Genomic DNA, 27,551 nt, shown 5'->3' on the forward strand with positions numbered 1-27,551 from the left:
CATAACGTCACTGTATTATCTAATTACAACTTAATTATCTTTCACCCCTATAAGACCAAAAAACAGCTTTATTATATAAGTCACACTTGTCCAGATCATTACACTTTGCTCAAACATTTCAACTTTGCTCACACAGTCCAGATTACGCACAGTTCACAATGTTTTTGCACATTTAACTTTGAATTATACCCCCCAAATTTTTCTTTTAATTCTGATGATTTTAATAATAATATTTAATAAATATTCATCCATCTATCCATCATCTGTACCCCCTTAGTCCTAACCAGGGCCCAGGGATCTGCTGGAGCCTATCCCAGCTCTCTTTGGGTGAAAGGCAGGGGTCCACCCTGGACAGGTCCCCAGTCCATCACAGGGCCACATAGAGACAAACAACCTCACACATTCACACTCACTCCTATGGGCAATTTAGAGTCACCAATCAACCTGACATACATGTTTTTGGACTGTGGGAGGAAACAGGTATACTGGGAGAAAACCCACGCCAGCTTAAGCTTAAGTCATTTTTGCATCACTACCTATAAGCTGTGCATATACCATAACCACATTTTTCTGTTCCACATTTAAATTTTGAAAGGCACATCAGTTTCTACCATCTCAGTGATGATTTTATTACACAATTTTTGGATGTATGATGAGACAACTTTGATGCTAATAATTCTGTACTGATATGTATTAAATGCATTTCCATTTAATATCCACATGTTCCTCCATGTGTCAATAATATATAGATTTTGTAAAAAGGCTAACTGCCTAGGCCAGAACACTACAACACAAAATTAAAACAGCTCCTAACCTCCACTACAACACAATTTAACTTTATCAATAAACACATTAAATGACATGACACCTACCCTAAAATGGTTCATAAATAAAATTATTGGAGTAGGAGGAAGTTAAACCCAGAGAACAGAGCAAACCAGCCAAGCTGTAAATCAGTTTTAAAAACTGAAATCAAGCTAATGTCTGGTATTCAAGTAAAACAACAAAACAAAAAAAAACAAAAAAAACTGGTGCTTAGGTCAGAGCTACAGGCTACCTGCTTAATAAAAACTAAAGAAATTACTTTCAAACAGTATGAAACTAAAATACATTTGCATCCCTTTTTGTTCTGCTGAAGGCTAGAAAAAAAAATCTGCTTCAAACTCTGGTGAAATGCTGCGGATCACATACAGACGTTGATGAAAATTTCAGAGTGGAGAGAAATCCTCACGGTCTCAGACTCAAAAGCAGCAGTGGTCACACTGAAAACTGAAGCAGGACACTGACATGGGTCATAACAGTTAAAAGTTATTCAACCAGAAATTATTTCTAATAGATTGTAATTTTTATTTGTAATTAATTAAGTTTTTTTTTATATACCTGTCTAGTTTTAGTTATGCAGACACTTAGGGTTATACACTTACTCAAATTAACATGAGTAGATTAACACTGATGTTATCCAAATGTCTGTTCTGTTGAACACGCTCTATCTAAGCTAGTTTTACTTGATAGACCAGATGGTAACTGAAAACTGGTCTGATGATCAGCTGATCTACAATGAATTTGGGACTAACAATATACCGACTCATAGGAGGTAACAGAGATGATTCCTATACACAATGACAGAGAATGAAAATGTATGTGGCCTGAGTCAGTTCCAGTAACTTGTAAAAACACAGATACTGTTATAAACCCCACAAACCCTGGTATAAAGACCTTGCATTAAGATTCATTTGTTACATACCTAATTTTGTAATTTTGTTTACAACCTGCCTCTTTGATCAAACAGATGTTAGTTTTAAGCTCAACAGTTGTCACAAAGGGAACTTTCAAAAGGTGTGTCACATAGAAAATTATATTTAAATCTCATTATGACTTTAAAAGGTGTGTTCATCCAAATTACAGAGCATTAAACAAAAGAGGAAATAGAATTTAGGCCATGGTGCCCACAGCAATGAAACATGGCATCTAAAAAAAACATCTCTTCTAAAATATATTTTCAGAAAGTGTTCTGGCTACTCAGATTATCCAGATCTCTCTAAACACTGTTTTCTAAATACTTTCTCCCAAAGAAATAGTCCCATTGAGAAAGATTAACGATAGTATTTGATATTAGTTAATGGCTCAACTTGTAAGTCAGCACAATATAACAGCAATCAAATGCGTACAAGTGCAAAAACCCTAAACAGTGTAATTCACCTGTTTACATCCCTGTTGTGGATACAAGGAGTAAAATAATTGTTGCTGGGTTTTCTGAATTGTAATAACCTGCCATATCAAGCTTTGCACTGCTGTGTTGTCTGATAAGCCTTCAAATCCATTGATGTATCACTTTCACTAAACTTTATCAATGACTGTTCCACCAGTCAAACATACCCACACAGCTAGTAGTATTTAATACAGTGCTGTTTTTGGCTCTAATGCCCAGTAAGGGGCATAATCCTACACAGAGAAGTTGAACTTTTCAAAGCTTTACCTTTTTAAATCTGTGAACATCACAAACTAAATTCTGAGAATCTCCATGGTATTCAAGTGGTGGCAAAAATCTGACACATCCTTAAGACTAAACAAATAAAAACATTAAGGGTGAACTGACTTCTTAACCTCTTAAATTACTCATGTCTGCATTGTTTCTGTAAAGTAAAAATTGTGGAAAGTGGAGTTTAAGGGTCCTACCAGCAACTATTTGAAGCCCATTAGACTTCACTGTGTATTTTAAAACAGGACACCCAGCTACAGTGTCAGGCAGCCAAGTGCAGAGCTAATGTTGCAACTGTTCTCAAATAATGCTTTTTCCTATTGCCAAAAATTTTGTTTTGCCTTACACTGTGCCATTCCTTAAATGGGAGCTTTTCTCAACTGGTTCTATCACGTCTGAAGCTACATAATTTCTGAGTTAGCTCCCACCAAGGTCTTCATTTTACCTGCTGCCTCACTAATTCAAATGCACTTTTTTCCTAGTAATTGGTTGATGTCTTTCTGATCGCCTCCATCGGTCTGGATGGGATTGGAGTTTCTGTCGTTGCTTTCTAACCGAGGGGACTCATGAAGGGGCCTTCATATGAGTTTAGTCATCAGGAGACTCCTCTGATGCTCCGTTTAGTGACCAGAGATGTTGGCTGTTGTCAGACTTATCAGCTGTCTGTGAAACAGAGTGACTAGTTGTGGTGTGTGTGAAAATGACATCAAATGAATTGTCAGTGTCTACCAATGCATTTAATGTCGGAGATGGTACAGTCTCACTGCCTGGAAAGTTATACGCATCAATGGAGTGTGTTTCATTGATTTCAGGCTGTGTATTATCTGTATATCTGGACATCTGAACATCTACTGACAAAGTGTCAACACTTGTTTTGGGAGTGTGGGGGTCATCTGTCTGACTGCTCTCTTTTGAACTGCATTCAGAACTGGAGATGTTTAGAGTTTGTGTAGACGTCAGCTGCTCAGGTAGGTGTTCTCCAGAGTCCAGGGTGTGACTGCGACCCAAGGGACGCCCTTTCAGCCGAGGCCTGGTTTCAAGGTCTCCTGAGGGGTTACTGACCTCCACTGTCTCCCCTCGCCTCAGCTGTCTTCTGTCTGGATTCATCTGCAATGACAAATCATGGTCATGTCTTAATACTGACATAGAATTGGATTATAGGGTTGTTAATAAGTCCCACTAGCAGCTCCCTGTGTTTTTCCTCACAGACAATGTATTATGTATACACAGGTATGCAGAATATACCCCCCTCTGGTCTTACACTATAGCATACCTACAAAAAAAATAGTCAGTCTTCAGTCCACATCTTTGGAACTTATTCCAAAAATATGCAACTCATTCAGCCCAGTCCAGCACATACATATGTTCAGCAACACTAAAAACGACCACAGTTATTGTTAGCAAAGATAGCAAGTAGTAAGGATGATACGACAATGTCAGCCAAGCTGGAGAACGATGCACACGCGAATTTCCCTGTTGTGGGACAATTAAAAGTTAATATTATACCAAGGTTTTAAAAATGTCTCTCACTCAATCACTGTTGGGCAATAATGTGTGTTTACACCAAGAATTTGCTTGTTCTAAAACAGTGGATGAACCATTAAAATTATGGGAAGGGGACTATGACAACAAACTCAAACGGTGGATTTTGTGGCTACCACACACATGCACTGCAACCATTCTGACAGCAGGGTCCTCAAAGATCAGGGGTTTTTGGAATGTGCAGTATACCTGATTCAGGGTTGGTGAACACCTAGGAAGAGGGCCATTGGCACCTTTCCTCATAGGCTGAAACCTGAATCGTAGCACATAAAAAAAATAAATATATAACAGGTGTAGATATGAAAAAATTCTTACAAATATTTGTCATTTTGATTAGCTGTTCATCTGACAGTGAAACTTGCTAATCAACTACCTGTTGATGGACTGAGCCAACTTCTGTCTCCTGCTGTTGGCATGATCTTGCAACCTCAGACGCTGCACAAATGAATGAGCTAAAACAACAGTAAGTGAGATTCAGTTCAGAATAATGACTGATGGAAGATTACTGGATTTCTAGCATGATTTGCTTTTCACTGCAGAAGTTTTACTGTTTCACTGAGACAAAACACTTGACATGTATTTAGTGTGAAAACAGAAAATGTGAAAATTCAGTGTGAATGGGTTTTGTTCCTTTTGTTTACTTGAAATAAATGAGAGCTTCAATTACAAGCAGAATATAAACATGACAGAGTTTCTGTCATTTAGGAAAAGGAGAAATTGAGATATTAGTCACCCAGAGCTCCTTTTGGCACAGAGAGGAGTTTGATTGGTTCAGCATCAGGGGACAGTCCAGACGCTTTCTGCAGAGCTCTCAGGATCTCAGTGTTCTGAGGAAACAAACAGAATGATTCGTTATTGCTCAAATTGTTCTTCAGATTTTCAACAGTGTCAATCATTTGTTCTGTTCTTCTCTAGAACATAAATTGATAATTGTTAAAATGAATAACAAAGTAGTCTTTAATATAGACTAACTGCATTTCTTATGTGTGAAGAGGTCCTGATTAACTTGTCACTAAAAGGACATTTAGAAATTAAAATGATATTGCAGGTTCAGCTGATACATACACTGTCTTCGAAACAGTGTTCTGCCCCCTAGATTTTTTTCATATTTTACTGTTTTGTGAATTTTAATTTAAAATGGCTAGAACTGCCTTTTGTACCCATCAATCTACCCTAGATAACCCAGGGCAAAGCTTGTACAGACCTGTCCATATTTGTAATAGTTGCCAAAGCCACTGCTTCTAGATGGAGATATTATGGTTTTTGGATTATAACAAATATGCAATACATTCTACAAACGTATTTTTCCGTTGTCCATATTATTTATGAGTCAACTGAAGACTAAATAGGAATTTTGATCAATTTAACCTAAAATCTAGAGCACAATGTGACTACATAAATGTTGTTGCAATCATTATTAGCGGCAATACTGTCACACGTACTGTACTGTGTTTGTCTTTATGTGTCACTGAACAACAATATGTGACAGAGGTTACCTTCAAATACAACATCATAATACATGTAGCTATTGACTGAGCTCAGATCCTAGCATGTGCCAGCATCTGCTGTCCTTGCACTTTGTCGTACTACCTTGCCTCCCAGTTCGTAAGCACAGTCCAGTGGCGTCCTATGTCTTTTGTTTCTGGTCCCAGGCGAGGCTCCACCCCTCAACAACAGCTCCACTACTGCCTGGTGTCCCCCCCGCACCGCCTCATGGAGGGCGGTGTTCCCTTGAAGGTTCGCTACGTTCACCAATGCGTTACTCTGCATACACATTATTGAGAGACTAGACATGATGCAATGGCACATACAAACTTTCTGCGTGCTTACATGTTTACCTGTATGAGGATGGTGGCTGTCTCCAGATTTCCACGGAGACAGGCATGTATCAGAGGTGTATTCCCATAGTGATCTTTCTTATTCATTTTGGCATTACACTCGAGCAGAAACCTCAGCACCTAAACACACCAAGAAAACAATCACACACTCAGAAATCACTTCATTATGGGAAGGATGACAAATAAAAAAAAAAATTTCACAGCTGAGAAACAATGATTGCCAGCACGGTAGGGCAGTGGTGTCGCACTGTAGTGGGTCAGAACCCTGGTGGACCCGGGGCCTTTCTGAGTGGAGTCTGCATGTATATATATGTACATATATACATAAACGCATTTTAAATGAACATTAAAAAATGTTAATATGTGCGGCATATTCGCCAATACCAATATATCTGCGATAGGCTCATATCGGCCGATAAAAATCATCAAAACGATATATCGGTCGGGCTCTAGTCAAAACATCACTCGACATGAATACTGGGCTTATATCCAACTACTGGTGCATTTCACTGTGGAGTGTTGATCTTCATATTCTCTCCTCGCTTATAGCTTACTATGCAAAATGAACACACTTCTGAATTATTTCATCATCCAATAAACACAAATCAAACCCCTAAATAACCAATGTTTACTTATATTTATTATTTTCCCCATTTTTATGTTTCTGAACTAAAAATGTTTATCCACTATATGGTGCCAAGAGATGAAAGTAAAAAAGTACTAAAGATCAAAACACACATTAAAAAACAAAAAGAAAAAGATGAATAACTGTTGAATAACATATGATGTGACTAAGCATGAGCTCAGTTCTCATGAACTGTATATGTTGAATCATCCTAATTTTAACCACTGCCCTCTCAGCTTGCTCGTGTCTGACTGCTACCTGGATGTGGCTGTTCTGGCTGGCCAGGTGAAGCGGTGTAGCGCTCTGGTTGGTGCGGGCGTTGACATTAGCTCCGTGGCGGATCAGCAGAGCGGCCAATGTCGAGTGGCCATGCAGGGAGGCAACATGGAGCGGTGTATAACCATCAACATTACAACTGTTAACTCCGAGAGCTCCAGCCTGCAGGACGGACAGCTACAGGATGCGCAGAGGACAGAGGATCAGATACGATGTGTTTCGTAATGTGAGGGCATTTAGACTAAGCTTAGCCAAAATACAATGATTACAGTCATGTTTCATATCAATTTGGTCACTAAACACACCACACTGACAGTAAAAGACACCTGAAGCTTTTATTAATGCACCATATTTGTTCACTGTCGGTTTCCTAAAAAGCTTCTATTATTCTAGTAATTTCTATACTTCATTTTCTCCGGAATTGTTTCTCCTAAGAACCAATTGATCTTGCAATAGATTTAGTAGATTTAACTTTATTAATATTAGTTGTTGCTTATAAATTGCTGATATTTATGATTCACTGATGTGTTTCTTACAGACCTTTTGAGCTGGAGCACAGTTGGGACACTGGCACAGCGGGTGGCAGAGCAAAGCCTCAGACTGATTTTCTCCTTTATCTTCCTCTTCTTCATCTGCCCACTCTAACAGGTATCGCACCTGAAACATAAACACACAGAAGTGACAACAGTGCTAACAAATCTGCATCTACACAACACAATACTCAGTCAGAAAAAAAGTGATGTAACTTTGATCTCACCATCTCCACATCACCATCTGCAACAGCACGCAGCAGCTTCTCCACCTGTCAAACGCACAGGTCAAAATGAAAATGCAGCTACAGCTTCTTCCACAGCACTTTGACAAACTGCTTCCACTTTATATAAAACCGCAGGAGAACGGTAGTGGACCTCTCAAGGACATCAACAAAACTATTTATACACCAACTACATTTGTAGTACTTTAGTTATTATGACTACTAGAGGAAACTATTGTTAATTTGTATATTTAGTTGGGATCCCTTTTAGTTGTTACCAGCACATAAATATATAAGCTGTAGAAAAATCTGAAAAAAAGCAGCTGTTAAATAAGAAGACATCTATAATATAAAATACTACACTTTCCATTAGGTGCTCATCAAGGTAACAGTAAAACCTTTTATCAGTCTAGAATTAATCTTTATTTGTATCTGAATCTCTACCAGCTCCCAAAAAAGGGGCTCATCAGTCAAGCGCCGGTCCACCCCAAAACAAGAACAATGCAATTTCAATTCAATTTTATTTGTATAGCGCCAAATCACAATACAAATCATCTCAAGGCACTTTACAAAAACTAAAACTAAAAACCCAACAAATCCCTTATGAGCAGCACTTGGCGTCAGTGGAGAGGAAAAACTCCCTTTAATGGAAGAAACAACCTCCAGCAGAACCGGGCTCAGTTTGGGCGGCCATCTGCCTTGACCGGTTGGGGTGAGTGGATAGAGGAGAGAGAAAAGAACAGCAACAATAAACAACAAATAGACACTGCAGGTTGGTGGGGCCAGTAACTGCACATCAGCGATATACAGCACCAGGACCAGGGTCACCTGCAGAAGGTACAGAGAGAGAGAGAGAGAGAGAGAGAGAGAGAGAGAGAGAGGGAGAGAGCACAAACTAGGGGAGAGAGAGAGCACAAGGTTAGTGACATTCAATGGTGGAATATACATGTGAAGTGGGAGGAGAGGAAGAGAGGGGAAGGGAAGGGAAGAGAAGGGAAGGGAAGGGCGAGGGGGGTTGGGTAGGGGAGCTCAGTGCACCGATGGTCCTCGGGCAGTCTAGGCCTATAGCAGTCTAGAAACAACCAACTCTTTAAAATCACATTTAACAATACAATAGGAAAAACACACCAAAAGTGTATTCACACCTGAGCAGTTGTTCTGAAACAGGAAGCGTTTAACACCAAAGATTAATTAATTTTAGCATATGTGAACAAAGCAATTGCTTTCGGATGCGGACTAAAAACAAGTGGGCCGACATTGCCAAGACGGGCTGGTCTCGGCCTGCTTCCATTCGAGCCCTGTGGCGGTTCGTTTGCAGTGCAAACCTAAACGACACAGCAAAAGGGACAACAGACTCATAGCTGTGGTTCACACGCCAACAGAGGGAGCAGTAATGCACCCGGTTGACAACCAAAACAAAAGAAGAAGAAATAGAACAAAGTTGGGCTTTTTTTCATTTTGTTCGTTTAGTGAACGAAAAGTACACATGCATTTATTGGTTTACTGCACTGCTTGCATTGTTGTTCTTACTGAGTTAGATTTTACTCCATGTCGATAAAGGCTAAATAAACAGTCTTGTCCTTGCTTTGATAAGTTTGAAAGTTTTATGTTTTGTTCGATTTCAGGCCTAATAAAAATTGACTACTGGGATGTTGCAGTCTGTGTGTTTTGCTGTCAGTTACCTCTCTGTGACGGATCCGTTCTCCCTCTGGTTTGGCCTCAGAGTCCAGAGAAGAGGTACTGGAGATGGACGAGTGGCAGCTGTTGCAGTCTGAGACCAGAAGGGAACGACGAAGATACTGAGAGGATAAGGAAATAGCAATGACTATAGGTGCAAAACAGGGAACTATATGCAAACAGGTTTTTGCATGAGTCCTACATATGCAAAAACTACCAATATTAATACGGTCACCCGTTGCCACCTGTCAGGGGAATCCCTGTTTGTTGTTTGGAGGACACTTTTCTTAAGTGCTGCATCCCTGGTGCTCTGCAGGGATCACCATGCCCAGCCTGCACACGTATCCACCCCCTGGTTTGGGTAATGTATTAGGTTGGGTGATGATTATCATTTTTTTGTGGTCCTGTGAGGAGGTTGCTTTTGTGTCTGAGTGCCCCCACCCAGTCTTTACACCATACAACCCCCAAAGTTCTTAAAGTATGGGGTTTTCCATTTTCTATACCTTTAGTACTCTGATCAAGAACCAGGAGGGAGGGTATCACGAACAGACACAGACAGCAGTCTGATTTTACCTGCTGTCACTAATGACTGTAACATCAACAGTGCATGTACAGAGTATTTATGTATTCACAATGGTGCATGAGATGCTTTCGTTTCTTATTTTGGCCACCTATATGTAATTATGTGCTTGTATGTGGATTGATGGTCGGTTCTAGTAGTTTCAAGTAACAGCTGAAGTGTACTGACTGGTGCTGACCGGTGAGCAAAAAGGTTAATGCCAAGTCCTGGTCATGATTTTTTGTTGCTTATCAGGTCTGGATTAGGTGTCAGCTGCTTCAAGGTTATTGGTTGCTTGAAAGAGAAATGAGAGTAGATCAGACTTACATCAACTTCGCTGCCCTGTCGGCCATTCTGAGTCGACTGCAACAACATGAGGATCTACAGGAAAAGAAAGCACACATACACAGCTAAACAATACACCTGAAATGTAAGTGGCAACATTTCTTGAGGAAGATGTTTCAGCATCTCTAATGACATATTATAACTGATCTGAAATCAGTTCCATTAACTTCACTTGGTTTTGGATTATAACTCTAATACAAAGTACAGGTGTATGTCCAGTCAAATCCGAACTGATGAATATGGAAATACATGTAAGCCAAGCTTAGTAAAATTGTGACAAAGCTTACCTTCAGCACAGAGAATAAGAATTGTTTAAATGATTAGTTTTTGTTGAAGTCAAGATGAGCTGTTTCCATGAGCTAAAATTCTGTGTAGCTGACCTTCGAGTTGAGTGCACATTGCAGTGGTGATTCTTTATTCTTGTTGGGGATGTCGGTACTCGCTCCATTCTCAAGTAAGACCTGGATGATTCCTTCGTAGCCCCAGCGGGCTGCCATATGCAACGCCGTTTCACCTTTTTCGTTCTGCAGGTCCAGGCAACAAGTCTGGAGGTCGTAGTACACCAGGGCCTTGACACACTGACACACAACATGACCTCTGTCAGACAGACATCTTGTTTCCTGGACACCCATCTTGTTTTCATTTGAAGAGACATTTTCAGTATGTAGTACAAGTGGTAACTAAAAAAGGATTGGTAGTGTTTCACTTACGTCCTCATGTCCATACATGCAGGCGAGGTGCAGCGGCGTGTTGCCGTTGTTGTCCTGAGCATCAGTGTTCGCCTTGTAATGTAGCAGCAGCAGCTGGAGGACAGAAAGTGCATTAATTATTAACTAATATGTAAGATATATAGTGTACACAAGTCAAGCCGGGAGAATGACATCAAAGAGACTAAAGCTTATTTTGAGGAATTCAAAAACCATAATTAATACCTGACTGTAATTTCCAGAGAAACGAGGAGATCCCTCCCTGAATTCCTTCTCAAATGTGACAGATCTGCTTTGTTTCAGACTGTTCTATGTTAATGCCCTTCTCATGCTAACCCAAACCCAGTATTCATTTCTTATACTTGACTGTATAAGAAACCCAGTGTTTATCTGTGTTTAATCCAAAGTTGTTTCTTAGTTTTTCTGAGTTTACTGTTTGACTTTATTTGGACTAGCATCCAGAATCTATATACACTGACTTTTGTTTTGCCCGCATTTTTCATGAGCTGAACTCAAAGATCTAAGACTTTTCTATGTAAGGTCAGACAGACAGATGTAAGGTAAATGGTCAGTATGGTCAGTGTATTTTCTGCTGTCTACGAAGCATACTGGGAGCTGCTGTCACTCCATATGTGTCCAACATACTTGGTCAGAAAAGCTGATTGTAATCATGTGGTATTATTGCCATCATTTTCCATCAGTTATCTTAAGTAACTTATAGGCCTTCATGCCTTTATATATCTAAAATCATGTAGCAGAACCAGACATATTCTCTTTTTCATAACACTTTCTTCTTTGTCAAAACCTGAAACTTCTATTAACCGTATTGCAAACTGGCTCAGGTGTGCTATGCTAAAGCAACTAATGTGTCCTGAAGACGCTCCAGAGGTCACCCCAGATTTTTTTTTTGTTTTCATTCTTTTCATGTGCAAAGTGAGTATTATTTTCAGTACGCTATTTCAAACAGCTCTTCTAGATACACTAAAGAATTCAGAAATGAAATTGGGGATTATTCATTTTCACTGCACTATGACTTCGCTGTCATTTTTATTTCCCCGTTTAATCTGATAATTTAATAGTTAATAGTGCATTAATGGTCTGCTTCATTTGTATCTTGTCAAATCTTTTTATATCATGTATACCACTCTAACTCTGCACTGTAGGACTGTGTGAGCTCACTGTGACTCCCTGGTATCCCCGTTGGCAGGCCAGGTGCAGCGGTGTGAGGGCATGGTAGTCTGTGGCATTAACTGGAGCTCCTTTACAAACCAGGATGTCGATCAGCTGGGCCTGCCCTGACACATAAACATAGGATGGTTTATCAATTTATGTGTAAATGTGGATTAGCATCCTTAAAGAAACTCATGTTTTATCCTTCTTACCACAGATGGCAGCAGCGTGCAGGGGAGTGTAACCTCGGTCATCTCTGGAGAATGGTGTGACAATGAACGGGTCATTCATCCGCCTTCAACAGAAAATCAAAAATCAGTCTGCAAAAATAATGGCTGGGCAGGAGAAAGAGCATCACAACTGAAACTCTAAAGGTACATAACTGAAAGGTTACCTAAGATACTGTGAGTGTTCAGGGAAATATCAAAATGTAGAAGAGATCACAAGAGATCAGATATTTATCTTTAGTAAATAACTGGTCTCCTAGGTTCTGATTTTCAGAGGGGCAACGCAGTCCAGTATTACTTCAGATTGAATAAAACTTGGAGATTAGATGGTGCACAGACAAAATTAATAAAGGTGTACTTTGAAAAACATGATTGAACACATGACACACTAATGGTTTTATGAGACAACGGTCAGACCAAGAGTAAAAACAAATCTTATGAGTATGACCTCAGCTGTGAATTGAACTGCAAACTTGTTGAGCAAAGTTTAATTCTGTGGCAGTTGGATTGGATTGAAGGTCAATGTAAAAATTTTAATCCTCACAAATTAAAACATAATTGTAGTTTAAAAACAGTATTTTCACCCAAACGTGAAGTGATGTCACAGAACTCAATAATTACACTATTAATGCATTATTAATAGTACAAGTGCTATATCCACAGGGGAGACAAAACATTCCCAAGGAATAGTTTGTGTGCTTTCACACTAAGTGTGAAATGAAAGAGCAAAGAGCGTTTTGTCCATGATTCACAGACACAACAGAAAATAGAGATGAAATGAAATAAGCTTGATAAATATGAATACCAAATGTCTGGAAAAAAGTTTCTGAAAACAGGTTTAGTAATGAGGCCATGTACTGCTTATTTGTGAGGGTCACCTTCAGTTTCAGTCTGGCACACTAACAACATTTCTGCACTAAGGACTGCCACTGTATTTGAAATATACTATATAAATAAACCTGGCATGCATGTAACAACATCTGGCACAGTTCTTATTATTTCAACAGCCTCAAACCTGGAGCAGGGTTAGGGTTCAGGGGTAGGCACTTAGTTGTAATTCTTAGGGGCTATGGTCTAAATTATTTAAACAAAAAGACAAATATGTGTGTGGGGATACTGACCCAGAAAGCTGGATGTCACAGAGGTCACAGGAGCACAGGGGGTGACACATTCTGACATCCTCGTCACTTTTTCCTTCACTCAGCAGACGTTTAATCTCTGCCTCGTTTCCATTCGCTATGTGCTGCAACACACACCACATGGAGGAAATTAATGCAAATCAGTTACTATATACTGCAAATTATGACTTAACCCTCAATTACTTGTAAGACAATGGAATTTGATCTTGAAGACGCTATGAAACATCCCAAAAACATGTCTTCATTCATCGCAGAGGCCAGTGCTTCTGCACAGAACATTCTAAACATATGTAATCCTACCTTACATTTCGGACAATGCACTACAACCAGAGCTGCAGCAACTTATTTATATTTACTTTAGAATTACTTTTTTTTTTTTTTAATTCTCGACTAATCAAGCAAAAATAAGTACAATTTTAGATTTTGTTGTCCTTTTCTTGTTTTGAACTATACTGAACTGAACTTTTGGCTTGGGACTGTCACACTGAACACTAGATAGATAGATACTTTATTCATCCCCCATGGGGGAAATTCAGAAGATGTAGTGTAATGTGAATATATTATATGTATAATGTATGTATATATAATGCAGTGACATTTCCTTAGGCTCTTGGAAAATGTAATGGTCATTTCTCCTATTTTAGTTACAGAGAAAAATGGTTAATGGTTTAATCAACAATTAAACAACAGATTAATCACCATTAAACAAAACACTTTGTTGGCCAATATTGTTCTATAGCTTTACTGCAACCATGCTACAGGGTAATGCCTCTGGCAGTCATATGGAGTTCTATGATTGGGTCTCTGTTGCGTCTTGTACATATAAGGATTCACGTACGGACAAACAGGTCCAAGAAAAACAACACACGATATTCTGATCTATAGGTGACAGAAATGAGACAGGATGTACAGCAAAACACTGATTTGCTTACAAGACAATTCCACAAGTTGCTAATGCTAATGTAACACACCAACACAAACAGTAGTATTAGCAGTTAGCATTTTGTCTGATGACAGTTTTATCACTTGACAATGCCACAAGCATTTTAATATGCTGAGTGCAGGTGGCACCAACTGAGTTACACAGAATTTGAAGTTTGCTGGAGCGAGTATCTGGCCAGGGTTAGGGTCTGGCCATCATTGCAGGGTCAAGTGGTTTGTGACACATCTTTATCAATCTCAACATTCAGCCCTAATGTTTCTATTTGGCATCTGTTTTCAACTCAGAACATGTGGCTTTGTAAAGCAGCCACAGTGCTGTGCAGAGCAGCGGCCCAGTTTTGTGCAAGTCACCTCAAACAGACAGTGAATGGGCGTGGCGGCGCTCTGAGACAACATCCTCTCTTTGAACAATGTCTTGTCATTCAGCTCACCTGAGCCCTGACAAGACAGAAACAACAAAACATGAAAAATCTTCATGACCAACAAATGCTGATGATTACACAGTAAAAGTTCTATTTGTATGTGTGGATGTGTGTCTCTCACAGAATGTGTCTCCTGCAGTTTCCCCAGGCTGATGTACTCCACTGCAGCCTCGAAGGTGCTCAGACAATAGCTGAGTTCATCTTTACTCGAGTGGCTGAAGCAGAAGTTCCTGATATAACTCAGGTTGGCCATCCTGAAGACAAACAAAAAGTAAGTCTGTCCACTATGACTTGTAGGCACTGACACATATTGACCAATTTTTTAACAGATTAACTATATGCTCAAGTCTTTTTTCTGAAACTAAGAACCATGGAATTTGTTTTGTCTTTATAATAATTTACTCTTTATTCTGCACCACTTTCCACTTTTGTCTCATTCTTCCTCCAAAATGAAATTTCTACTATGCACTTTTATTTCATATTGCTCTGCATATATTTACCTATTCAACAAAAAATACTGATCCTATTTATTACAATAAGCCTTATTTTGTTTGGTCAACATGCTAAATCATTTGTTAGGGATCTGTCGCAATCTTTGTGTTTTGTGTCTTTGGATCCGTTTTAATGAAAGTGCCACACAAACATATAATATAGTTAATTGGACACACTTTCATGGTGTCTTCACGACAGGTGATAAATGTATGGCGACATTATCACACGTTTTCAGTGACCTTGAAATGGAAAAATGAGTTTCAATGATTGATTATTCTTACTGATTATGATTGTTATTGTTTCTTACTGTATTCTTGGTTTTTCAGGTTTCAAGGTTTTCATTTACAGGTTGATTCATAGAGTTCACCAAGGCTCATGTGTTTTTCATAATCATATCTGATGTTTATGTTCTTCCTGACCTAGTATAGTCTGACACTAAGGGACACAGTGTTCCAATGAGAATATAGAGTTTTAGAATACAGCCTTATTAGGGAATCACTTTGTAAAACAATAGGGAAGTACAGACTTAATTATCTGATTATGTAAATGATTATTTGCATTTACTTTGCATGTCTGTATAAGTAGGGGCCTCAGCCTAATAGGAGCTGAGCAACTGAGGAACAACTGGGGAACGACTTTGATCAATTGTGTTCTATTCTGGTTTGCTCCTTTCTCGCAAGAAATATATTCAGAAGAAGACAATCTGTCTGTCAATCTTTATTGCTCATCCAACAGTTTTTGCCACAACAGAACTTTTTAGATTTTTGTTTTTTTTCTTTCAAGATATTTAATAAATTACATGCAGCCTCTGTATTTCCTCCAAAAAACAATGTGCCAAAGGTGAGTTCCTCTCACAACTCACCAGTTGGGGATTTCTGTCTTCACCAGCAGATAAAGGATCACAGAGAGCAGGTCGTCTGCACATACTGTCTCTATGCTGGCTGCAGAGGAAGACATATATTCAGGTAAAACACAAAAAACAAAATAAAAATTCACCTATCGTCATGAGCTCTGGATCGTGACCGAAAGTATCAAATCTTGGATACAAGCAGCTGGAATTATTTTTCTCCACAGGGTGGCTGACCACTCCCTTAGAGATAGGCTGAGGAGCTCAAGGTAGAGCCACTGCTACTCCACATTGAGAGAAGCCAGTTTATGCGCTTCGGGCATCTGTCTCGGATGCTTCCCAGACGCCTCCCTGGGGAAGTGTTCTGGGCTTGTGCCACTGAGCGGAGACCCTAGGGAAGACCCAGGACACACTGGAGGGATTCTATCTCTTGGCTGGCCTGGCAACACCATGGCATTCCCCCAGAAGAGGTAGTGGAGACGCCTGGGGAGAGAGAGGTCTGGGCATCTTTGCTTAGACTGCTGCCTTCACGACCCAGCCACAGATAAGTGGAAGAAAATGGATGGATGGAAACATGCTATATGAGACATCTGGACAATGTACTGTTATTTCAGTGACTTCCTATCTGTGGTAGCTTCCACCACGGCTTCAGAATATTGGCTCACTGCACATTTCACATCCTTCCACATCCACTATTGAAACCATAAGAAGCTGAAAAAGATGACCTGCCCTCTGTGCTATCATTTCCCTAATTCCCATGAGTCCTAAACATAGTTACATTTATAGGAAAAAAGCAAAGAGGTTCAAAAAATGCAAAAAAGTAGTGGTGAAAAGGTGAGAAATTTAACATTTTGGTCAAAAGACTGACTTTTTGCATCTGTAAACCCTCTTTATTTATATGTCGGCATGCACAGGACTCAAATATCTGCACACATGCAGCTGACATCACTTTCAAAAGACTGAACACAAGACTGAAAACAGAGAAGTATTCGTTATTCTTAAATACATCAACAAGCAGTGTTATTTGTTTGGTTAGTGATGAAGTGGAATTTAAGCTCCAGTCTTTAAATCCACTCAGTTCAGCCATTAAAATCAACTTCAACACATTTACCTGTGAAATATAACTGGGGTCATTAAAGTGGGTTAGAAAACTAATGAACATGGAATTTAACAGGTAATTAACAGGCAGGTAACATACACATAGTACATACTGGTGTGTCTGGGGTTCTGAGTAGCAGTCAGAGCGACTTTACGCAGACAGAGCAGTTTGAGGAGAGGGGAGGTCTGCTTGTTGAGCTGACTCAGCTCTCGCTTGGCCCGAGACAAGTTTATACTGCAGAAACAAAACAACAGCACAGGTTACAGGTCAAAAATATAGATCAGTCCTTTGATTATGTGATATATTTTGACAGATTACAAAGTACACCTTTGAAGCAAAAATCAAAAGTATGTGAAAAAAAAAATAATGTGTCAATCATGTATTTGCAACTTGTTTGTGTTCTGGATAACATACTGTAGCATCTCACAATAATGATGTGATGTCAACAAAAGCAGAGAACTGATGATCTATCACCACCTTTTTGAATATGACCTTTATAGTAGCCAACATCAGCCCAATACTTGTAATTACAACATAAAGCAGAGATCTCCAATCTAAACAAACCAGATGTCCAACAGCTGTGACATGATACACTGACCTGAACTCCGGTTTGACTCCCAGGCTTTTCTGTTGTAGCTCCTGCAGACTCCTGGTAGTTTTGTTGAAGGAACCATCCTGTTAAAAAGCAGCAGAACAGACATGAGAGCAGCTCTGTAATGTCCCAATCACAGAGGGTTGGAAAACATCAATCACATCGCTGCAAAAAAAAAAAAAAAAAAAAACACCCAAAAAACTAAACTAATCCTGACAAAAACACTGCTGTTTTAAACAAGAGTGAACTGAAGAGAAAATCCGCTTTCTGTAAGTGGTCAGACCCACCTGGCTGGCTTCAAGCATTCCCACATAGTTGAAGATTAAATCATGGATACCATGATGAACATATATCTGAAATATGAAAGAAAAAACATAATCTATACAACAATAGTGAGAAAAAAATTCTAGGTAAAGCTGGTTTGAGCAAATAATTGCAACTTCATAAGGTCATATGAAACAAAACGCACTATGATAACTACCATTGTTAAAACTACTTTCTCATTAGATCAATTAAATAATTTTCTGAACATTATTATTCTTCTATCAGAAGCTGCAAAAAATAGCTTGCAGATCAAGTAGCAGTAAATTGATGAGCACAGCATCTTATTAGGCATCAAAAATGATCTCTGGCATTACACACCTTCAGTGTGCTGACATGGAAATGCTTTGTCACCTGTCAGCTTGTGATTACTACATTTTGGGCTTTTTTGTAAAAGCCGTTTCAAGATCTGCATTTATGAAACATGGTTTCTAAACAAAACTCAAATCCATAAAGCAATAACATGTTTTACTGTGGGAAGTGGTGAGTGACGAGTGAAGTTACCTCCACTGCCTGTTTGAGAAGAGACATCTGAAGCTCCTGCTTCGCCAGAAGCTTCTGTAGAGAAACAAGTGCAAAGAAACATTCATCACTGTGCACCATAATTAGGCAGAAGAGTGACTACAGCTGCAACAAAGACTTTATAAATTCCTGTCACTCGACTTCTGCACCACACCAACAAACCCCTATTGTAACCCTCAGTATCAGACTAACTAGCTGTCTGTACTCACCAGGCGAGAGTCTTTCAGCAGACACTGAAGACATTTAGTGTAGAGACTGTTCACTGAGTCCTGACAGAGAACAGGAGTGTTAGTGCTGCTCTCTAATAAAACTCATTTCTTAATATTGCCCAAGTTACAAATACTGTAAATCTTTAAAATTGATCTGTATTTGAAATATTTAAATATACTTTATATTTCTTCTTAAGCATTTTCTGAACTCCAAAACTACACAGTTAATTATTAGAAGAAAATCAATTTGAAAAACACTACAACACAGAAAAGGTAAGACATCTGAGGCAAATTTATGATGTTAAGCTAAAAATTAAATTTACTTGACAAAGTAATAAAAGAGAGACTGACAAAGAATGGATTAGGAACTGAAGGGGCAAATGACAGAAAGTGGAGAGGAGGAAAGAAGAGCAACAAAGAAAACCAGGTTGAAGAAAATGCTAGAAGAAAAAAAAAGCAGGACTGAAGTTGGAAAAAGGCTGAAGACAAAGAAACAAGAAGAATTTTAAAAAAAAAGCTACTATGTGGTGTCGGAGTCCCTTCCTCTCCAGCTCTTTGAAGGTCTGACAGAAGCCGTGAATAAACTTATCCAGTTTCTGAGCGTGACGGCCCAGGAATTCCCTGACATCTTCCAGGCTCTTCAGGCAGTAAGGAGGCAGTGGGCTGAGCTCAGTTGGGCTCGGGTCTACTTCAACAGGCCGGGAGATACACAGGATGCTGTAGCTCTGCTCCTGATCATTGTAGAATGTTTCCTCAAACAGGATGGGGACCGACGTTGCACCTGGGAAACCGGATCCCAGAAGGACCTGTCTGTCCTGGATCCTAACCTCCTGCAATACACAGGGCCAACAGGTACAGCAGAGTATTTTAACATTGTCACTTTAACAGCAAAATGAAGAGAATGTTAGCAAATATCATGCTTGTTTCTCCAGTTAAACATTTGAAATTACAATAGTTTAGTCAAGAGGTAACAAAGGTTGTGGGTCCACTGTGAATGTCTAGAAACCAGAAAGACTATTCAGCCATCTATTAACTGTCTTTCCAGGGTGGCAGCAGATGACAACAGTCATCAGATGTTTTTCTCTATGGCACAATTTCCCATTTGCTTCTATGGGACCCTATGGTGGTCTCAGGTCAGGTGAGATTCATATAATCTCTCCAGTGTATTCTGATGGCTGCCCACTGCTCTGGTTGTGGGTTCACTGCTATGTCTGCACTTTGGAATGGGTTAAATGCAGAGCACAAATTCCGAGATAATTGGTTACACAGTCATTTTACATTATGGTGACCCTGCACCATTCCATGTGCCAGTGTCCAACACCATTTTACCGTCATTCATGAACAACACCCTGAGATGCTTAAACTCCCTTGCTTGGGCCAGCAACTCCTCCCAGCCTGAGGGAAGCAGTCCACTGTTTTTTTTTTTTTAGCAGATAACCACAGCCTCAGACTTGGAGGTGCAGACTCTCATCCCAGCCGCTTCACACTCAGCTGCAAACCACCGTAGTCCATCCATCCATCTATCCATCTTCTTCTGCTTATCCGGGGCCGGGTCGCAGGGGCAGTAGCCTAATCAGGGATACCCAGACTTCCTTCTCCCTGGACACTTCCTCCAGCTCTTCCGGGGGGACACTGAGGCGTTCCCAGGCCAGCCAGGAGACACAGTCCCTCCAGTGTGTCCTGGGCCTTCCCCAGGACCTCCTCCCGGTGGGACATGCCCGGAACACCTCCCCAGGGAGGCGCCCAGGAGGCATCCGAAACAGATGCCCGAGCCACCTCAACTGACTCCTCTCGATGTGGAGGAGCAGCGGCTCTACTCCAGCTCCTCCCGGGTGACCGAGCTCCTCACCCTATCTCTAAGGGAGCGCCCGGCCACCCTGCGGAGGAAGCTCATTTCAGCCGCTTGTATCCGCGATCTTGTCCTTTCGGTCATGACCCAGAGCTCATGACCATAGGTAGTACACACTGGAAGTCATGGTCTGATGAAACCAACAAAACCGCATCATCTCCTAAAAGCAGAGAAGCCATTCTAGTGGCACCAGACCAGACACACTCCCTCATGGCTTCACCTTGAGATCTTGTCTATTAAAAATCACAAACAGGATCAGAAACAAAGGACAGAGGCCAGAAAGACAAAAAGAGACATACAACACCTGGACTGACCAATAGGCTTATTTCACAGTCATCCTAAAAACAGGTGATTTGAATAACAGATAACCAAAATGGCTGATTTTTTTTTTTTTTGTGCACTTTTTTTCCTTTCATTTTTGTTTGGTGCAAATTCTGTCTCTACATGAAATGGGGTTTTTGGATGGTCTGCTTGCAGTATATTGTGTTGCTGAATGTACCACACTATGCTGACATAGTACTACATTTCTGAACAACCAAAAGTCAAGTCCTGCATATTTTTTGGATTTAGTGCTTTTGATAATGCTGCTGAAGACAGAAGACAAACCTTTCCATCCACAGTCTGGTATCCGTCCTCCACAGGTTGAAGGACATAGCTGTCGAACTGAGAGTCTGAATAACTGCTGACAGTCAAACTTCCACAACAGGGAACGAGGACCTGCAGTTTTAACATAGTACAAAAGTAAGAGTTAACTTACAGGTATTAAAATCAATCAACATGCAGTAAACTTAACTAAAAATTAAACCCAATCTCTTTTCTTCTTAATTTATTTCCTCATAATAATAAGGTTTCTACCCACTCTGTGCTGCTGAAATATGACTGAGCAGCAGTGACTCAAAGCATTGATTTTGCCAGGAGACAAAGCAATGAATCACTGGTTCTATCTGCTCAAAATGGCTGATAACTGATGTAATGTATGTCTTTCTGTGAAATTTTAAGGGTCTGATTAAGGATCTTGTCTTTGGCCCAAGTTTTGTTGCAATTCAGCTGCCGGAAACTGACACATTCAATCACTGGTCTCACTAAAAGAATTGTATAAAGTATGTGAAAGTTTCTCAGCTGTATAAACATCTGGTCAGGATTGATGAATAATATATCAACACAAACAAAGAACTTCTAATTTTAAAAATACAACCATTCAAATGCTGTGTCTGATATCGCACATTTTTGCTAACCATGTGATGTCACGTTGTGTGCGTCGACTACATTAAAGCACAGCTGCACTGTAAACTGTGTCTTGTATATCTGGCTTACCAGGTGAAATGCATTATAGCAGCTGTAATCCAGTTAGATCTATTTTCCTGTCTTCTGACAACAGCATTCTGATCATGTGAGTTTCAAGAGTCCTGATGTGCATTTGGACATCTGATCTTCAAGTGCTGAAGTATCAGGGAACATAACAAGCTACAACATGGTTTACAGAATGATTTTTGCACTTGGGCTATTTGATAGTTGTCAATTTTCACCATGATTGCATTCCGAGCTCTTACAGTTTCAACCGACTGAGAAATCCCATTTATCAATCTTGCTACAGAACCCAGCCTTACTGCAATAAATCTTCCTATAATTCCATCATGTTCCCCTGATTAAACAAAAGTCATCTGTCATTAAAAGTGACAAAGGCAGTGAGAGAAAAGTGTTGGCTGACAGGAGGAAGTATCTGACTGCCAACAATGACACATGAAATGGTTTGTCCAAGGAAGTCACATTTTTCTCCCAATCTAAAACATTTTAATAAGTAATGAGTTTCATCCAGACTGGTGGGCTGAAAATCAGAGTTGTCTATCAGAGTGTTTAACCAGTTTTTCTTTGCAGCACAGGAAGATAAAGTGACCAATAAAAGAGGCTGTAGAATTTGCTGCTAAGAGAAACTGGCAGATATTTCTGTTTTTTCACAACTGCCATGTTTCACATTAATGTATTTTCTCTTTACAAAATTTAATTATTTTAAGTGTGTGTTTCCAATGCCATTCAATCATGGCTGCCAGAAAAACAACATCAACTCCTCCAAGAACAGGTGGTGATACTCATCTCGTTTTGTTTTTTGTAATTTGCTGCTATTCAGAGGTTCCCTACTCTAACACTTTTTCTATTCTATACAAAGAATTAGTCTGGAATCACATGGGTTGATTGAAGTCCTGTGGGCAGGCCAATGGACGCTGAATAAACCAATCAGAGAAACGAAGGATATGATGCAAGCAAAGTAACAGTGACACCAGTACCAATAAACAAACCCAGCGTTAATCTAACATGGTTTGCGGTAGAGAGGCTAGTGAATGGCTGTTGTAAAAACACGAGAATGCACTGTGTTATCACCAGTTCTGTGCATATTTTTGAACGTATACAGCAAAAGCCAGTTGTAGAAAGATTTGCGGACTTGGGACTGGCATTCAGCAACATTAGAAACAAGTCAGTGCGCATGTGCAAGGTTTGTTTAAATCTGGTGGGATGACTGGAGCATAAATCCCACCCCATTGCATATAAACAGCTGTGACTGGCCTGGCTCATTTGAAGCCACAGGAAGAGACTCCCTAAGGCAGTGGCTCCTGACCCATATTCTTTCTTGTGGACCTGGCTGGCCAGGCTACTGAAACCCAGTAAAGAAACACTGAAGTGCCACACACAAGCCCTAAATGTAAAAAGGCACAATAAATGACTTGACAGTTCCTCATTCATCAAAGTGAAGCCTCATAAAATCAATAATTGTAGGTGGTGAAAACATTACCCATTCTGATAGTACAACAAAAGAAATCCAGTTTAAAGGTATATGCTCTGCCATGGTCAGTGCATTTGATTTCACGTGTTGTCAGTGAGACAGAATTCAGTTCAGCAGCCTCTCTCCACCTATAGCCATCCTCCATGTAACAACTGATGTTATGAAACAAATCAGTTGTAAAACAAAAAAATATTTTCTCATTAAATGGTGAGAGTTTCTTGTAGTGTCAGAGGCAGAGAAAGCTTGATAATTTCCTTAAACACTTCATGGACTGATCTGAATAGTAAATAAGCTTCAACACAATGAACAATTTTTTCAGTTCCATCAGGTCACTTTTCATTCACCTGCTTCTAAGTGCATTAAAATTTTTGCAATAAAGACCTGAGTGAAAACAGAACATAAAGCCTGTAAATATAAGAAAGTATGTATGTCTATGTGTTGGAAAGGTTGGTCTATCAACAAAACTAAATAAATTTAAATATGACAAAGTGCAGTGGAAATAAAGTTAGTGACCAGAAAACTTAATGCCAGTTTGCAGTAAAGAGACGGAAACATCAGATTTTTCTCAGCTCAGTCAAAAGTGTAACTCACAACGCCATGCAGCTCTGCCACTCGGCTGCAGAGGTCCGGTCTCTGCTTCTCCAAGGCCAAGTAGAAAGGATTTTTCAGAATGTTCTCATCATATACCGCCATAAGGACCTGGAAGACTGGATCCTGAAGAGGAGGGGAGGGAAGAGGATACAGTGAGGCTCAGTGATTAAACAGAGCTTCAAATACGTGTTGTTTGGGAGAAGAGATGCAGAGGCAGAATGCTAAGGGAGCAATAGGTGGAGGTTCCTTCGATTTCTTCCAGTTCCCAAAACCAATTTTTGGTTGATTAATTATTTGACTACATCTGAAGACCTCATGAAGCAAACTCCAACATGATTTCTGTCGCTGAGACAGGAAACGTGTGATGTGTCAGCTGCTGCTGGCCTGAGGCCGAATTGTATAACCAGCTCAAAGACAACACAAAACTTCTGCAGTTAATGAAACAAATAGTGGGCAGATGAAGAACTGGAGACTGCTGTTTGAAAATTGAGTGCAAATTTTTATATTTTAAAATATTTCTTTGTGTGTAATAGCCCTATATTTTCAGCTTTAACAATTTTTCACAAATTTTATTGTGGACAGCAAAAGATTTGACAAACTGGTCAAGAGGGCCAGCTCTGTACTGGGATGTCCCCTAGACCCAGTGCAGGCTGTGGGAGACAGGAGGATGTTGGCCCTGCTGGAGAATGACACTCACTCAATGCATGAGACTCTGGCAGCACTGGGCAGCTCTGTCAGTGACCGACTGATCCAGCCCAAGTGACGGAAAATTATGTTTTGTGACTTAGGTATTAAAAAAACTTTAGAATAACTTACACAGAAATAGGCGTAAACAATCAGCAGCAGCTCTTTCAGGCTGTGCTGACAATACGTTCACAATGACACTGTCAAAACACTGGACATGAACGTGAACAACATGTCTTCACTATCCATCCAACAGTTTTTGAAACTTTCAGTCAAAACCACAAACGTGGACCTCATGGTTGAACAAGAGGAGAAGTCAGAGGATGAGAGTCACTGATGACCCTTTCAACAGTAGTTAAGAGTGAAATTGAATGAAATCTGCCAGAATTCCCAACAATTACTCATGTTATTTTGTTTGGCAGCACACCACATTGTCTTCTATAATCTAAATGATATCCACATTTTTAAAAAGTAAATACTTTTTATAATTCTGATTTGCAGCACACCACTGCCTTCTCTTCCTGATTGAAGCAGCTATCCAACTACAGCAAGATGATGTCAGCTATCCTGGTATCTGTTGTAAATAAAGACATTTGGAGAGACAAAAAACTAAAACAAGAGTGTGCTTTTGCTGCTTTCCATTGAAAATAGTTGGTAACAATGCTCTGGATGAACTTTAAGCTATAGCTAGACACAGTGGTATGAGTTTTGTTAGTGTTAAGTCAACAGATGTACAAAAAACTTGTTTACTACAGTCACTCTTCCAAATGTCCAGTCCAGTATCATCCCTACCGCAGAACTCTTCAGAGTACTCCTGAAATCTGATAGGATCAGAACTGCTACCAACATCCTCTGACCGATAAATAGCTTTATCAGACAATAAATCAAATAGTCAGGTGTGACAGCTTTCAAAACCAACAGTGCAGTACTTTAATCTGAAAACTACAGTCAAGTGGCCTTTAACACAAACCAAGAGAGAGGTTTGCAGAAGCATTTTCAAAATAAACTCAACGACAATTGCAAAATACTCTAGTGTTAGAATGTGTCACAAAAACGTCCCAATGTAAGTCAAACAGATAAACAATTGCTTTACAATACTGATCCAAAAATGCTGTCATTAGAATTTAAGGACGAATCCTCTTGTTCTTTGTAGTTGGGTAGTTCAACCAAACCCCATTTGTAAATATGGTACTTAAATATTTGCTTACTGACACAAGAACAAATAGCACTTAATATAGGATGAAGTCTGTATGCTTTATTAAACTAATATGGTGCGTTACTTAATCCATCCATCACGGTCCGCTAAGTGAAAGCAGATGTGAAACTATTGTCAGTGTTGCTTCTTTTATTTAACGAAATCGAATAGTTATTAGCGATTTGAGACGAACACATTGTCTTTACTCGTGTACTCAATTTGCAATATAAAATCATGGTTATGACGAAAGGTTTCTCAACGTTAAATTTCTCATTTTTAAATGAAGACTGGAGTGGCGTTTGGGTCTGGTTAGCTAGCTGTACTGAGTAGCTATGGCTGCTGTGACGTACATTTTAGCCCAAACTGATTTTACGATGTTTTCATAAATCAATAACCAGTATTATCCGTTTGCCAATGCACATACTTCTGGCCTTTAACGTGACTCACAACCGAGGACCGGAAGTTTTCAAGTTAGCTGGTTAGCCACAAACAGCTAGCATTAGCATTAGCGCTACTTCCTGTTAGCTAGCTAACGTGGTAGTATGCGCAGCTAATCACCTGAAACTCGACAGAAGCGTTGATTGGTCAGGTGGATGTTTTACCTGTTTCCAGTGAGTCTGTCGGGTCACCCAGGCGTCGGCATGGCGGTGATAAACACCCAGAGTCTGTCAGAAGCTGCTCCGTTGTAGGCAGATCCTTGGCTTAATCGCCGGGTTGCCAGATTTCATTGAGGAACCACGTAAAAGTCAAAAGGCGTGTACTGAATTTAATTGCCTCCAAATTTGGACTAATGTAATGAAACCTATACATGTAGAAACTCCATAGATCCTATTTAGTTATTCGTTAACTTGATATGACCCAGAGAGGCACATCTAACAGCTCTAGCTAATCGGTTTAATTTCCTCCAGATCAATGTTTTTCCGTATTCCAGTCAATGGGTGGCGCCAATGCACCACAGCTGGATTGCAAACCGCCAATAAACCACAGAGGAAGAACAACAACCATAACATCAACGCAAATTAAATCATCACAAACACATCACTGACACTGTTATAAGAACTTTATAATTTCTCTTCATGGGCTAGAATATTACATTAATACGAATTAATTTTCAGTTTTTAGTTATTTATTTTCTGGTTGGTTGTTTTGCTCCCCCTTTATGTGTTGTTGGATCATATTTTAAGTTGAAAATGAAATCTTAAAAAAGGAAGAGACTGGACAAACTGGTCAAGAGGGCCCGCTCTGTACTGGGAAGTCCCCTGGACCCAGTGCAGGCTGTGGGAGACAGGAGGATGTTGGCCAAGCTAACACCCCTGCTGGAGAAGGACACTCAATGCATGAGAGACTGGCAGCACTGAGCAGCTCTGTCAGTGACCGGCTGATCCAGCCCAAGTGACAGAGCCTCAGGTCCTTCGTTCCTGCTGCTGTTAGACTGGACAACCAACACTGCTCCCAGTAGACACAATAAATATTCTAGACACTGGAGTGCAATATGTTTCTAATTGGTTTTATTATATTTTACTTTACTGTAATCTTATTGTATATATCTTGTAAATGCCATTATGGTTATTTTTTAAAGTATTGCTGCCATTTCTTTCTTATATTTTTATATGCTGCTGTAACGTTTGGCATTTCCCCACTGTGGGACAAGACTCGTATTATTTTCGTCAGG

The 27,551-nt window shown here is 39.8% G+C and overlaps 1 protein-coding gene across 3 annotated transcripts; it reads right to left on the reverse strand.

Annotated features, from left to right (window-relative positions):
- Positions 1 to 2,827: 2,827 nt before the first annotated feature.
- On the reverse strand, positions 2,828 to 26,819 carry ankrd27 (ankyrin repeat domain 27 (VPS9 domain)). Of its 3 annotated transcripts, none has more exons than XM_026310582.2 (28): positions 26,482 to 26,818; positions 24,001 to 24,123; positions 21,240 to 21,350; positions 19,306 to 19,614; positions 18,785 to 18,844; positions 18,558 to 18,611; positions 18,020 to 18,085; positions 17,739 to 17,815; positions 17,253 to 17,374; positions 16,057 to 16,135; positions 14,824 to 14,956; positions 14,632 to 14,718; positions 13,321 to 13,442; positions 12,185 to 12,267; positions 11,982 to 12,097; positions 10,806 to 10,898; positions 10,476 to 10,673; positions 10,078 to 10,131; positions 9,197 to 9,313; positions 7,518 to 7,562; positions 7,301 to 7,417; positions 6,743 to 6,937; positions 5,860 to 5,979; positions 5,612 to 5,785; positions 4,755 to 4,848; positions 4,395 to 4,473; positions 4,211 to 4,274; positions 2,828 to 3,586 (listed from the first exon to the last, which is right to left on the reverse strand). In XM_026310582.2, exons 2-28 carry the CDS (start codon positions 24,100 to 24,102, stop codon positions 3,068 to 3,070), a joined length of 3,390 nt encoding a protein of 1,129 aa, XP_026166367.1. In that variant the 5' UTR covers positions 24,103 to 24,123; positions 26,482 to 26,818; the 3' UTR covers positions 2,828 to 3,067. The 3 variants fall into 3 exon arrangements, with proteins under 3 accessions (XP_026166367.1, XP_026166368.1, XP_026166369.1); XM_026310583.1 differs by lacking the exon at positions 26,482 to 26,818 and adding an exon at positions 24,698 to 24,718; XM_026310584.1 differs by lacking the exon at positions 5,612 to 5,785 and having other exon boundaries at positions 26,482 to 26,819.
- Between the last annotated feature and the right edge of the window lie 732 nt (positions 26,820 to 27,551).

Source organism: Mastacembelus armatus, chromosome 6 (assembly GCF_900324485.2).
Source record: "Mastacembelus armatus chromosome 6, fMasArm1.2, whole genome shotgun sequence".
Classification (NCBI taxonomy): domain Eukaryota; kingdom Metazoa; phylum Chordata; class Actinopteri; order Synbranchiformes; family Mastacembelidae; genus Mastacembelus; species Mastacembelus armatus.